This window comes from Octopus sinensis, linkage group LG6 (assembly GCF_006345805.1).
Source record: "Octopus sinensis linkage group LG6, ASM634580v1, whole genome shotgun sequence".
NCBI classification, from domain to species: Eukaryota; Metazoa; Mollusca; class Cephalopoda; order Octopoda; family Octopodidae; genus Octopus; species Octopus sinensis.
Window position 1 is genome coordinate 69,143,088 of NC_043002.1, and position 14,795 is coordinate 69,157,882.

General features: G+C 31.3%; 1 protein-coding gene across 3 annotated transcripts in view; it reads left to right on the forward strand.

The window, feature by feature from the left end:
* LOC115212903 (E3 ubiquitin-protein ligase Su(dx)) overlaps positions 1-14,795 on the forward strand; it is a 165,329-nt gene that overhangs the window by 97,707 nt on the left and 52,827 nt on the right. For all 3 annotated transcript variants that reach the window (XM_029781717.2, XM_029781718.2, XM_029781719.2), the window contains exons 3-6: positions 4,996-5,082; positions 9,053-9,191; positions 9,354-9,478; positions 10,701-10,835. In XM_029781717.2, coding sequence (XP_029637577.1) covers positions 5,025-5,082; positions 9,053-9,191; positions 9,354-9,478; positions 10,701-10,835 — 457 coding nt within the window. In that variant the 5' untranslated portion in view covers positions 4,996-5,024. The remainder of the gene's footprint in view (positions 1-4,995; positions 5,083-9,052; positions 9,192-9,353; positions 9,479-10,700; positions 10,836-14,795) is intronic.

Here is a 14,795-nt window from a genome sequence, read left to right on the forward strand (position 1 = left end):
TAATGATATATGTATAATATATGGCGTGTACTGGTACACCGGCGATATAATTAATTTTATTGTATCGCATTTATCTTTGTTTACATATATGTATATATGTATATATATATATATATATATGTATATATATATATATATATATGTATATATATATATATATATGTATATATGTATATATGTATATAATATATATATATATGTATATATATATATATAGTATATCTTATATATATATATGTAATCTATAATATATATGTAATAATATATATCTATATATGTATATATTAATAATATATATGTATATATATGTATATAATATATAAGATATATGTATATATATATACTATATGTTATATATATATATATATTATTATGTATGTATAATATATATATATATATGTATATATATATATATATATATATGTATATATATGTATATATAATATATATATATGTATATATATATATGTATTATATATATATATATATGTATATATATATATATATATATTGTATATATATATATATATATGTATATAATATATATATGTATATATATAATATATGTATATATATATAATATATATATGTATATATGTATATATATATATATATATATATGTATATATGTATATATATGTATATATATATATATAATATATATATATATATATATATAAGTGTATAATATATATATGTATATATATATATATATATATATATGATATATATATATATATGTATATATATATATATATATATATATATATATGTATATATATATATTGTTTGTTTTTATATTCAGTTATAATAAAAATGATTTTGCATTAATCTGAATGGTTACTCCATACTTTTGTAGAGTACAAATTTCTTCTTCTTCAAGAAGAATAATACTGATAGTGATTTCTGAGTCTGAATATTCCCATTTCTTTCACCTATTTGCTTTAAGAATGAGGTCCACTCTCATATTACATTCTCTATATTTTTCAAAAGTCTATGGTTGTTAATCCTATTGGAGTTATTTCCTTTGTTTGTTAGTATTTAAGCAATCCTGGTGTGAAATTTCATTTACTCATTGCATGATTAAATTAGCCAATCGGTGTTCTTCAATACACCTCAAGTACAGTTTTATATCCTTGTTGCTATATACTCCAGTGGTGTTCATGCAGCTATTTCTGTTCAGTCTTGCACCTACTGTGCAAACCATGAGCTAAAATATTCAGCATGTACTGTTTCTGTTAGAGTAGGTCACTATTTTATGCATTGTACATTACTTCAGCTTGTTGTTTCTGCTTCACATTTAAATGACTAGCTGGTTTCAAGTAAAATGCAAATCTCTTGAATTTGTTAACCACACAATTTATGCTAGTAATCATCATTATCACCATTTAATGTTCACTTTCCATGCTGGCATGGGTTGGACGGTTTGACTGAGGTCTGGCTGCATCAGGCTCCAATTTGATCAGGCAGGGTTTCTACAGCTGGATGTCCATCCTTAAACCACTCTGAGAATATAGTGGGTGCTTATTATGTGCCACTGGCATGGGGTCCAGCCAGGCGGTACTAGCATCGACCACACTCAAATGGTGCCTTTTACATGCCACCAGCATGGGGGCCAGTTAGGCAGCACTGGCATTGGTCACAACTATGATTTCACTTGACTCAACAAGTCTTCTCAAGCTAGCATATTGCCTGATGATTGAAGGGTACTTTTAAACAGGCCGGTTATGCGACACTGGCATCAGCCATGGTTATGATTTCACTTGATTTGCCAGGTCTTCTCAATCACAACATATTTCCAAAGGTCTCGATCGCTTGTCATTGCCACTGTGAGGCCCAGCATTCAAAGTCGTGCTTTCCCACTTCATCCCATATCTTCCTGAGTCTACCACCTCCACAGGTTCCTTCCACTGTTAGGGTGTGACACCTCTTCACTCAGCTGTCTTCATCCATATGTGGTAATGTAGGTGTAAAATATCTTTGCTTATGCACGTTCAACAAGGATACCACACTATCTCTCACCGAGGCATATACACATGTATGTTACAAAGGTTAGTTAATGCGTTTGATTTGTGACTTTTTATTGACAACATCTACCACTGCATCCAGGTTGTGTTTCAAGGCATGGCATAAATTTGTTTGGCAAGAAAAAAAGAAAAAAAAAGAAAAAGTATTCTTTCAGTGTTAGTATTTAACAGTAAGGAATTATCTGTTGTGGGAGATATGATATTCAATTATAGAAGGAAAAAATATTGTTCCAACAAAGTTGCAAAATTCAATAGCCTTTCCTAAATTGGAATAATGACTGTAAAATAGTACATACATGTGCATGCCTATGGATATATACTTTGGTCTTAAATATGCCAATGTTTCCTGGGTGCTTTGTTTTTCTTAATTTTACATCTAATTTAATCTGACAAACTGTTTACTCTCAGATTAAGGATCTGCCCTGAGTGAGCATCACTTCCTTGTCTTTTACCTGGGTATAGCAGAAGCAGGACAACATAATCTGGTGGATCCTTTTCTAAAACATGATGATGTAATTCAAGAGAGATATGATTGCTACTTCCAGCAGATCAAGTGATTAAGCTACATAGAGACTCTGCTGTTGGCTTGATACAGTTTCAATTGTCCTATGCCAACAAACCATTTCACTTGCAGACACTGAATTATTTCTTGGGATTAGATTGATTGTTTTGTTATGAATTCTGCATTGTGAGCTTAATTGAAGAGTTAACACTAGTTCGGTTTCATGATTGAGCTAACTTTCTGTCTGGAACATGGTTATTTTGGTAAGATAAAACAATTACACCTGGTATGTTAAAATATATAGTCTTTTGTAATGGTACTAGTGAACTTAACTGGTTCCATTTATGTCAGTCTGCCAAATTTGTTTTGTTCATTTGCTCCTGCTATTGCCAGTCACTAATAATCTTGACTAATAGTTATTTAATCACCATCTTTCAGGTAATCTTTGACTGTCTATGGCATTAAGTGAATATTTCAATTTTTTTCAGATTCCTCTTTATGGTGCCCGTATAGCTTAGGTGATGTCAGTCTTTCTTCTTTGGCTTTCATAGTGTTTTAAGGAAGATTTGTGTGAGTAGTCTTTTAGATAACATTCAAGTTACATGCCCTGTCCAATGTAGGTTTCTGTCTGATGAGATCTTTCATATTAGGCAATCCTGCTTGCCCATGTAGATTACTATTGGAGAACATGTCACCATGAAATTTTTAGACCTGAGCATAGGAATGGAATTTCTTCATCTAACTTTTTGTATAATGTTCAGGTTTTGACACCATGGAAATTGAATGGATAGTTTTACTGCTCCGACCCCCGATTCTTATGTAAACTTGATGATTGTTCCATAATTGTAGATACAGTCATCCAAATACTATTTTTGTATTTTGTCAACCACTTTTGTAGCTCCTGTGTCAGTACATATCTTTCAAGATATGTAAAATTTTTTCCGCAGTTTTCAGATTAATGCTTACTGATTTGTTGCTTTCAATGTATGCTGGCATGAAGTATTTCAGTGTTAATTGTGAGGCCAAACTTTTTAAGATGTAATGCAGAATACCCCACACAATCTTCTGTATGTTGAAGTGTGGTTTAATAGAGATCCTGTAATATAATATATTTGCTCATCTCTCACTTGATGCAGTAACTCTTGATATGCAGAGCCAGCCACTGAAAGCAACAACTACACAAATGAATTAAGTCAGAATTAATTTTTATTTTATTTGCTTGAAATCCCGAGGATTATTTTATTAGAGGTAGGCATTAGATTGAGATTTTCAAGCCTTTTTTTTTCAGCTGGATTGATGGTCTTTTGAGGTGTTTTACATTTTTAGTTTCCAAACCCAGGTGTTGCTATGCTTAACAGCCAGCATCTGTTAGGTCATCTTTCTTAGAACTTTCAGTTACCTAGATTTCTTTGAGCACTTCTTTCTGCCTATCTCCCATGAGCTAATCGCACTCTGAGATTCATAACATTGACTTTACAATTTGTTTCTTGTTTTCACTCTCTCACTCTACCACACCATATCATTTTGAATTTTGTCTCAAACACTGTTTTAATTTTATTTACCTTAAATAAAGAAGAGAGAAAGGTACTTTCCTATTCTAGTGTAAAAGGACAATCCTTCACTTGCTGCAACTAGCAGTTTTTTTAAGATGCTAGATTTATGGTTTTACACCTGTAAATCTTATTTCAAGCATTAATTAGGTTTCAGTCAGTCTACTCCTCCTAATTTATCAGCAAGAAGATAACTCCATTTCATTATATAGTTGTTACTAAGAGGAAGGAGAGCAAACTGTCTGACAACTTACTTCAAGGACAAACATTCATGGATGGTAAGATTTGCTTGAAGGACAATTAACAAATTTCTTTAGATGAATATGACATGCATCCGCAGCTTTTCTCATCTTTTCTGGCAAACATTTGAAAATACACATACACACTGAGACACTAACACGCATGTTGTCTAATCTAATTCTTGGGATTGTAGTCTTTCCAAAAATCCCTTCCATTATGAAATATTAAATCTGTTGTTTAAATACCCTTGCTCTATGGTGGCTGTTATATTCTTCATTTTGAATTAGCATATGGAGCATTCATACACAAATATGCACACAAAATTTAATACTCATACCTGGTCCTTAGGTGCATTTGTGACATTTACAAGCATTTGACCAGAGTCTCTATTTCTTTCTTCTCTAGCTCTCTGCTTTTATTTTCCCTGAAAGACTTGACCTGTAAATGTTCGTTAATTTAGAAAGGTCATAAAAGGTCATGGGCACAATTTCCCTTCCCTTGATTAATTCATAAATATGCACTGAATAATGTCAGTATACATATACAACACAACCTAGTTTTCTGTATAAATGTTTTATGCTTTGGTATTGCCTGCACAAAAGATTGACATTTGCTTAAAGATAAACTGTATTATTTTACCTTCTTGTTTATATTGTTTTTACTTTATTTTTCACAGCTCAGTGGCTCTATTGAAAATCTAACAGTATGGGTGAGGCATCTGCAGGCAGTTGCAGTCCACAGTACTGTCAACTTCAGGTCACAGGTAAGAGTCAACATCTAATTAGATATTAAGGAAATACATATGTGCATGTGTGTGTGTGTGTGTGTGTAGACACAGGTATAGATATTATGTCAACAATGGGTGATAGAATAGTTATGTAAAGAAATTTGCTTTGCAGCCACATGATTCTGGTTTGATTCTTTGTGTGGTACCTTGGAGAGGTAACTTGTGAGTGAAATTTTATAGACTAGGACAGTACAGAAAATTGTCATGAGTGCACGTGTGTATGTACTTGTGCAAACCCTCTCTCATGTTATATGCAGGTTAAACTTAAATATTTGATAATGATCATTAAGTACTAGAGTATGTAAGTACAGGTGTCAAAATGATTGACTAAAGCCCTTGAAAATGGTACTACAGTATATGGTTGTAGTTCAGTGACTGAAACTCTTAAAAATATTTATTCAGCTGTTACCCATTACTTAGTTTGCAATTTTAGTCTTCACAAGATATCTTGTGGTCAGGATTGAATGAAAATATTTAAAACTGTAAACACCAAGTTATTATTAATGTGCCATGACTGTTTTTTTTTTTTTTTTTGTAAAGTTCTGCTTTAGTTTATTCCTGTTATTTCTTACAGTCAAATTTGAAATGGTTATGATCCTTATTGTTGTTATTGGGATAAGTGGTTGAATTACTGAGAGAGAGAGAGAGAGAGCTGTTTTTATTTTTTTAATAACAGTGACCTTCAACTGATTTTAACTCGTTGCCCTCATGATGGCTCTAAAAGCATTCACCACTAAAGTGAACTACACAATACTATATTACAAGAAATTTGAAAGAGGCAATAATAAATCAGTCTTTCCTCATAATGTTCTCACTATTAATCCCAACATCCCTACCATGTTTCAATGCACTGTTTGAGAATGACTGATTAATTGCTGTTTGCTTGACTTCACATCTCACTACCAACCCCTCATATAATTCTTTCCACTTGTTCTCTTCCTGTTTCTTTCTCTTTAATTCTCTTATTCCTATTATGTCTTTTTGTGCTAGGCTTGTGGATTAGTAGAATCATTAGAGCATTGGACAAACTGCTTGGCAATATTTGTTCTGGCACTCTGCATTCTGAGTGCAAGTGCAATCAATGTTACTGTTGTCTTTCATCCTTTAGGGGTGGGGATGGAGGGGGAGGCAATAGAATAAGTCCTTATCGAGAACTGGAGTGAATATAACCAACTGTTCCCCTTTTTCCAAGTTTGGGTCTTGTGCCTATGTTAAACAATTATGCCTTTTGTACTGCATAAATTGAAGGGTTTCTGTATAATTTGACCCTTTATTATTATATCTGTGAGAAATAGTTTCTTTTCAGTTTACTCATAATTATTTATTTTCAGATATAAGATAAAGTACTGATAATACAATGGTAATGAATCAATCAGATGTATTCTCACCCATTTTTCATGACAAATTGGTCATAGTCAAATGGAATTGTAGACAGTTATTGTTCTTATAATGTCCATGTTCAAGGAAGTTGTTTAAATATCATTTATTCCTTCTTACTTGATGTAACAGTATATATTTCCTTGATTGCCCAAAGAAAAGACTAACGTATCCTTTTTATCAGAACAATACACTGCCAGAGATATGGTTTGAAACTGTTAAGTTTCTGAACCATAATCAATTTATGCTTCAACAAGATTGCATTATTTGTTTAAAGAAAAATGCTTTTCAATCTGCTTACAGTTGGATACTTTTTCAAACAGTTAATTTTAGTGGTTGAAAGCTCTTACTGTTGGAAATAACAAGTCTATCATGTTGTGGTTCTGAAATTTATTTTCTCTCTAGCTTTTATGTATTCTGTTTTGTCTTCTTTACCTTCTGTCTGCATTGGAGCATTGGATCTCAAACAATACTTCCTCTAACTATTTGGAAAATTCTCACCCTATTAGTATCTGATACTGAGTTCATGCTCCACCCCCATCAATGCAAACTTAATATCTAGAGTACCTCTGCATCATCTTTTCTTCTGATAGAAATAACAACTAAATTCCTTGCTTGCAAAGAAGACAGGATGGTCATAGATGGAATATTGATTGAATTAAAGAAAATTTGGCATTGACCTGACTGATCAAAATACTAGCAGATCAACAAGGAACCTATATGTGGTTGCTCCTAGTTGATACCATTGACTCAATACTTGACAGGTACTTTATTTTAATGACATTGAAAAGATGGAAGGCAAAGATGACCCTGGATTTGAACTCAGAACATAAAGAGCCAGAAGAAATACTATTCTCTGATGTTGTAATGATACTGTCAAGTTAGTGCTCCAACAACAATAATTATTGTTTTGCATTTTAGCACAAGGCTAACAGCTTTCTTTTTACTGGAACAGGGTAGTTGATTATATCCAACCGTTGTGCTTGACTGGTACTTCATTTTATCCAACCCAAAACAATGAATGGCAAAGTCGACTTTGGCAGTATCGGAACTCGGAAAAAGCCAGCAATTTTAAATGGAGGAGGAAGTTGATTTTCAATGATCCCTGTACTTGACTGGTAGTTTACTTTATTGATTCTGAAGGATGAAAGGTAGAATCAACCTTGGTGGAATTTAAGCTCAGATGTAAAGAGGTGGAAGAAATGCTGCAATAAGGATTCTGCTAGTTCGCTGCCTTAACAACAACAACATTGTCTACTGTAGGCACAAAGCCTGAAATTTTGGGGAGAGTGCTTGTCGATTACATCAACCCATGCTTGACTGATACGGATTTCATTGACCTCAAAAGGATGAAAGGCAAAGTTGACCGCAGCAGAATTTGAACCCAGAACTTTAAGGCAAATGAAATGCTGCTAAACATTTTGTCCAGTGTGCTAATGGTTCCAGCAGCTTGCCACTTTAATAATAATGATGATGATGATAATAATCCTTTCTACTATAGGCATAAGGCCGGAAATTTTTACAGAGGCGGGGGGGGGGGCAGTCAATTAGATCGACCCAGTATGCAACAGGTACCTAATTTATTAACCCTTTAACCCTGAAAGGATGAAAAGCAAAATCGACCTCAGCAGAACTTGAACTCAGAAAGTAGCAGCAGATGAAATACCGCGAAGCATTTTGCTTGGCGTGCTAACAATTCTGCCAGCTCTCTGCCTTAATTAATTAATTAATTAATAATAATAATAATAATAATAATCTACAGTTGGATTTACCAATACAAGAATTAAACCTGGTATAGTAACAGTTCTAGGATCAATTAAAATTTATTTAGATGAGAAGCTGATGTAGCTGATATCTTAGACATGTAGTTCAGAAATATTGACCGTAACCTACAATAGACTCTAGAATGCAATTATTTGTCGCTGTGGAGTGTTGTTTGTAATACAGGATTCTAGGTTTTGAAATGAGGATTTGTTTATTTGTTATGTCAACAAATTCCTCAGAGGCAAATAAAGATTAGCTGTCTTGTCTAAAGACAAAATGGTGTGGATATGGTCAGTTATGAACCTATGATCATGCTCTCCATAGGTTATTTCTGTTATTATTTGATGTCCCTTTGGGAATTGCAATAAAAAGTAGAAACCTCTTTTTTTGTTTGAAGCCATAAACAATACCAGTATTAAGTTTGACTGGTTTTGGGGTTTTTTCCCCCCTAGAATTAAAATTTTATTTATTTTAACCCTTTAGCATTCAGATTATTTTGTTTTGAATTAATTATGAATTATCTTGTAGTTTCAAGATTTTGATGTGATTGTTAATTTTTAGAATGACATTGTAGGATTGGTGCAAGAGGCCTGATATGGCCAGTTTGAGCATAAAGCAAGTAAAATGTCTTGGTTAGATGTGGTCGATTTGAATACTAAAGGGTTAAATTCAAGATAAACAAATATGACATGAATCCGTCCTAGGTTATGGTCATTATTTCTGAACTATATGTCTGAGATATCAGTTTTGGCATTAGATGTAATATTATTATATTTACGTAATTATTATTTTTTCTTTTCTTTAGTCCAATCAGCCAGGTTAACTGCAGTAGGTTTATTCAAACCTGATCCATATCTGGAGCTCAGTGTTGATAGCATGTCACCAAAAAAAACAGAAGTATGTCGAAAATCTACAAATCCAGAATGGAATGAACATTTCACTGTGTGAGTTAATGTTTAAAGTATTTAAAATAATTTATATTTAAAGATCATTTTGGCTATACCCCTTTCTAAAATGATTCTATTTGTTAGAAATGTACCTTTTCTCTTTATATAATTTGTATAATTGTGAAGTATATATTTGCTTCTTGTGTTTATATTTTTCAGGTTAGTGACACCTTATTCTAAGTTAGATTTCCGTGTCTTAAACCAGAACCACATCCGAGCTAATTCCTTATTAGGGGAAGTTACACTTGATTTGTACCCACTTTTGAAAGAATATCATGGAAAATGTAAGTTGCTTAAAAATAGCTTTCCGTAGTTTTAATATTTTTAAAACTCTGCTTAACACATTGTATATATTAGAATGGGTTATTAACTTTTTTTTTGTAGTGGTCTGCTTTTAAGTAGTTGTTATATTTAGCACTTGCCTAAGTGGGAAGTGAGATATCGTGACTAAACTAACTTAACATGGATGATAAATTATAAATTTTACTCTAAAAATGGATTGTATAAGCTTTTAACAGTGACATGATAAAATGAATAAAGATAAAAGTTGTAAATTTGCTTTATACATTGTAGGTTAATTACTTCCCTGTGCCTGATGAGATCTCATTTTATTTTAATAACCATCACTGGTTTTATCATGTATAATATAATTACTACTATAGGTAGAATTTAGTATGTTAATTATGTTACTTCACTGCTCCCTAAAGCATAATGCCCCCACCCCCCATGCGCAATGTTCCCTTGAAGGGGCAGTACTGTTGAGAAACTTTGTATTAGAGTAAATTTTTTTCTTATCTAACAAAATTTGTTAATATTAACTTAACATCAGCTCAGACATGCCTAACTTCAATTAATAGTAACCATTTGTAAGTGTTGTGTAGTCAGCCACAAGAGTTGACTTGACAAAATGTCTGTCTGTCTTCTGAAGAGTTGAAAGTTTTTATTCATCACTACTGTTGCATTGCGTCTCTGAGCAAGATACTGAACATTTTTGGTATTAGTTTGTCTTAGGGGGAAAAAATTGACAATGTAGCATTAGTCACATTGACAATTAATGAATTGTTTATTAGAATACAATACCTACCCAGTCAAAATCTGCAGAGACTAATTTAGTTTTAACCCCCTTGGTGCTTTTTATAGATAGTAAAATTGTAATAGAGAATTTCTGAATATCACAAAATCGTCTGTTGACTGACATCTACACAAAGACTGTTGATTCTGTCAATACACCAATGTGTCCATATTAACAGATTTCCTACTACACAACTTTTTCTCTATATTGAATTTCTGCTTATGGCCATTCTTACTTAATCTCCAGTGATGTACAAACAACACTAAATTTTTTATAAATGTCAGGATTTTTCTAGAAACTGGATTTTACTTATTTACTTGGGCATGTCTTTTGTCAATGCATCTTTGCAAATTATATTGTAAGCAGTTTTATTTATTTATTTTTTTTTTTTTGTTAACTGTAATGTCATTGATTTTTATCCTTGTTGTTTCTAGTTAATTCTCATTCAAAAAAGTTGGATTTGAAACACAATGGGAAAGGTAAAATTGGAGATTTGTCTATTGTGCTAAATGGAATGGATGTTAAAATGGAACATCTTCCTCCGAAGCGACACAGTGCAGCCATCAATGGTAAGTTGTTGTTGACTGTGCACCTGAATTTTATTTATTCCATCCTTTCATATTTTAAAGCTTCTTTTAATCAAAAATGTTGGTATTAATTTTGGTTTATTTATTTTCATTTGGACTCACAAATAAAGATTAATTTTATTGAGTAGAAGCAGTGTAAGTTTGGCAACTGAACAAAAGTATGAATGCTTATAGTAAAAAGGAATTTCAAGATCTTAAGTTATAAGAATTCATTTAGTGATATTAAAATTTTGATTAATCTTTTTAAAATAAATATATAAAGGAGTTTGTATTTGTTTGTAAGTTAGCAAGATACAAAGTTCAATTGATGAAGCTAAAAACTGTTATTTTGGGGGATTCAGTTTTAAAGACATCAAAAATAACATTCAAGCATACATATGCATATACTTATTGAAATTTTGTGTATTCAACACACAAATACACACTCAAAAATATACATTTTTAACTGGTTTCAGTCATCAGGCTATGGTCATGCTGTGATACTATCACCATATATATATATATATATATATATATAAAATGTGTGTGTGTGTGCATAAAATTTACACACACTTTCAAATTCCTATGGTGTGTGTTGTATTTATTACAAAGTTTGAATGGATTTTAAAATTGCATCCAGACCAATAAAGTCTCTGTGACTGTCAAGGTCATATATACAATGATTGCAATATATTCTACTGCTTTGCACAAACTTGATCACAAAAAAAATACAGAATTATATCTCATCGTGTTATAGGAACTATGGACCTGTGGCATATTCCTTACTTTGCACAACCTTCTGTAAATTATTCTAAAAGCATAAGTAAGATATTATTCAAGTTTGTAATTAGATTTTTCATTTACTATGACATGCTAAATCATTTGGAAAATATTTTCAACATTTTATTGTACAACAATCTAATACATTCTGGAATGTAATTAATCAATGTTTCTACTAATCTTTAACGCTAACACTAATTTGGAGTATGTGTTTGTTTTCTTTAATCAACACTAAATCTGGTTATATTTTTATAGCATAATTAATATTCATAGAGTAGAATCTAACTAACCTCCTTGTATGGACATTAATATGAATGAATGACAAGATGAGTGAACACATCTTCTAAGTTGTTTGTCGGATATGTAACTGATAATAGTAGGCTTATTTAAATTAAGTCTGTCATTGGACGAAGAAGCATAGAAATATATTGTTGTACAAAACTATTCAACCTATGCCAATTTAATAAAAGGAAAGGAAACTGATAATGATATGAAGATTAGAAAATAGAGCAGTTTTATAAAAATCTATTAACTATCAATGAATAATATCTAATAATGATCATATGCCAGGGACAGTAGCTGGATAGTAGTAGTGAAGAAAATTTTATTCTGAAGAAAGCACTTTTTTCCTATGCAAGCATGCAGGTTTCTTACACAAAAACAATCTAATTTTCATTTTGTATATCTTGTTATTTTATTAATGAACATTGTCTATAAAAACATACTGTGTAAAAATGTAATTAGTATATTAGCCTGCATTAAATTTGTCAACTTGAAATAACTTAGCTTGAAGGTGAGGAATGAAGTTGCTAATTAAATTCATTTTAGTTTTTCAATTTGGCCTGGCTAGTATTGATTAAAGATATTTGTTTGATTGATATAGTTAATCAAACATTTGTAAGTTATTTCCAGTCTTGGTATGCAAGATGTGGCCTATTTTTTTTAAGCATTTTTCTGGTGTTACTGGTACTTATTTTATCTGCAATGTAGATGGAAGACTAAGTCAGCCTCAGCAGGATTTGAAATTAGAAATGTAAGCTAGTGAACATCTCATCAACCAAGTTATGCATTTTATACCAGCATTCTACCTTTGAGCTAGTACTTTAATTTTCTTTTTAAACCCAACTTGCTAGTGTACTCAGAACTTTACAAGTGGGTTAGCTTGTCATCACTACTTAGATGTTCTTTGTTACTTGTTTGTTTTTAAATAAGAATTTATTGAAATGAAGAATTGGCTGCTTTGTTATAAGGAAGCAATTTATGCATAAACTGTCCTGCATAATCATATACATAGAATTAACATTACAGAAAATTACTATTATTTTTAAGGTTTGGAAACTCATTGGAACCAAGTGGATATAATGTTTTCTGTTTAAAAATTATTGCAGTACTGCATAAAAAACGCAAGTTGAGGGATTGGAAGTACATCTTTCCAATTATGGCAATGAAATTCTGCCTAAACTAATCTGAATTCTAATAAACTGAGCTAGATGCTTATTTTTAGTGATAAAGATAAGTTTTTCTCTTTACAGATTTATAGATGTATGTTGAAAGGAGATAGTTCTGTGTAACACCTAGGACAGATAATGTTAACATATATATCCTAGAAGATTTACTATTGTTGTTGATTCCTCTAAGGAGAAGAGATTAATACATCTCTTAAGGTCGTGAAATAAAGGAGTTCAAAATCTGTTTATTGTATATGCTGCTTGAGTTAACAAATATTGATATCTCTGTCATTTGTGCTTCAACAAATGGCATTGCACACTTCATTACGTTGACAAAATAACATGATATCTAACGAAGATAACTAAATCAAGTCATTCAATTACTAAAAGAATTAATTGAAAAAGAGGTCATATATTCATCTATACTTTCGAACCCTATTGACAGAGAGAGCTTTTTATTATAGTTTTTTTATTTTTGTTTTCCCATGACTTTTTCCATAAACAGTATTGTTACTTAAAATTTATGGCCTACTTGCTCAAATACCATTGTCCTTCACTTTACACACATTTCTCATGGACATATACAGATATAGACACCTGTTCAAAATGAGGCAAATTGTGTGTGTGTAAATGCAATGTATAAGCAAGACATGGGCCTCAAACTTGCCCAAGAGGACAGTAATTCTGAATAAAACCTAAATTGAATTGTAGCTGCTGAGCATGGAAAGTCGACATAAAATGATGATGATAGTGAGATATATATATATCATCATCATATTGTTATATATATATATATATATATATATATATATATATAAAACCACCATCATCATATTATTGTATATATATATATATATATATATATATATATATATAACCACCACCACCATCATCATCATATCGTTATATATATAACCATTGTCATCATCATATCGTTATATATATAACCATTGTCATCATCATATTGTTATATATTACCATCATTATCATCATATTGTTATACATAACCTCTTTCAAGGTAAGAGAAGTGCATATAGACATTTTTGACAAATTTCAGGAGAGCATTTTCGAAGGTTTTAAAGCTCCCTTAGAAGGCAGTTACAATATCAATATCTTGACATTACAAGATAATGCTTAATTAATTCAAAACAAAGTGAATAAATGAAAAGTACATAGCAGTCTAAATACTAAAGGGTCAACTGCTATGTTACTGCAGCATAGATTCCCAGTGCAAGAATGCAAAGAAACTAGATATCTCATTGAATTATACATTTCTTCTGTTCATTCTTTCCTATATATGAAAGTTTGAGAAGGATCCACCAAGGACCTTCCATATATATGTACACACACAGGATATCAAATCTGTATATTCTACTTAATGCAGATATGTTACTGAAAGTCTGCTAGACTGCAGTATTCATCACAAGAAAACATCTCATATAGACATATAGTATTAAAAAATGCAGAAATATATCAGCAGCAGACAAAGTACATCCTTCTGCTGGATGATTTTCACCTATTACTGATATATATTTGTTTTTTGGCAAATGCTTTCTTGAGACAGATACCACAGTCTAGCAGGTTTTTAACAATATAACTGCTTTAAATATGATATAAAGATTGCTATTTTGAACTAATACCACTTCTATTGTTAATGAAGATATATATATATATATATATATGTGTATATATATATATATATATATATGTGTGTGTGTGTGTATTGAGTGTTTGA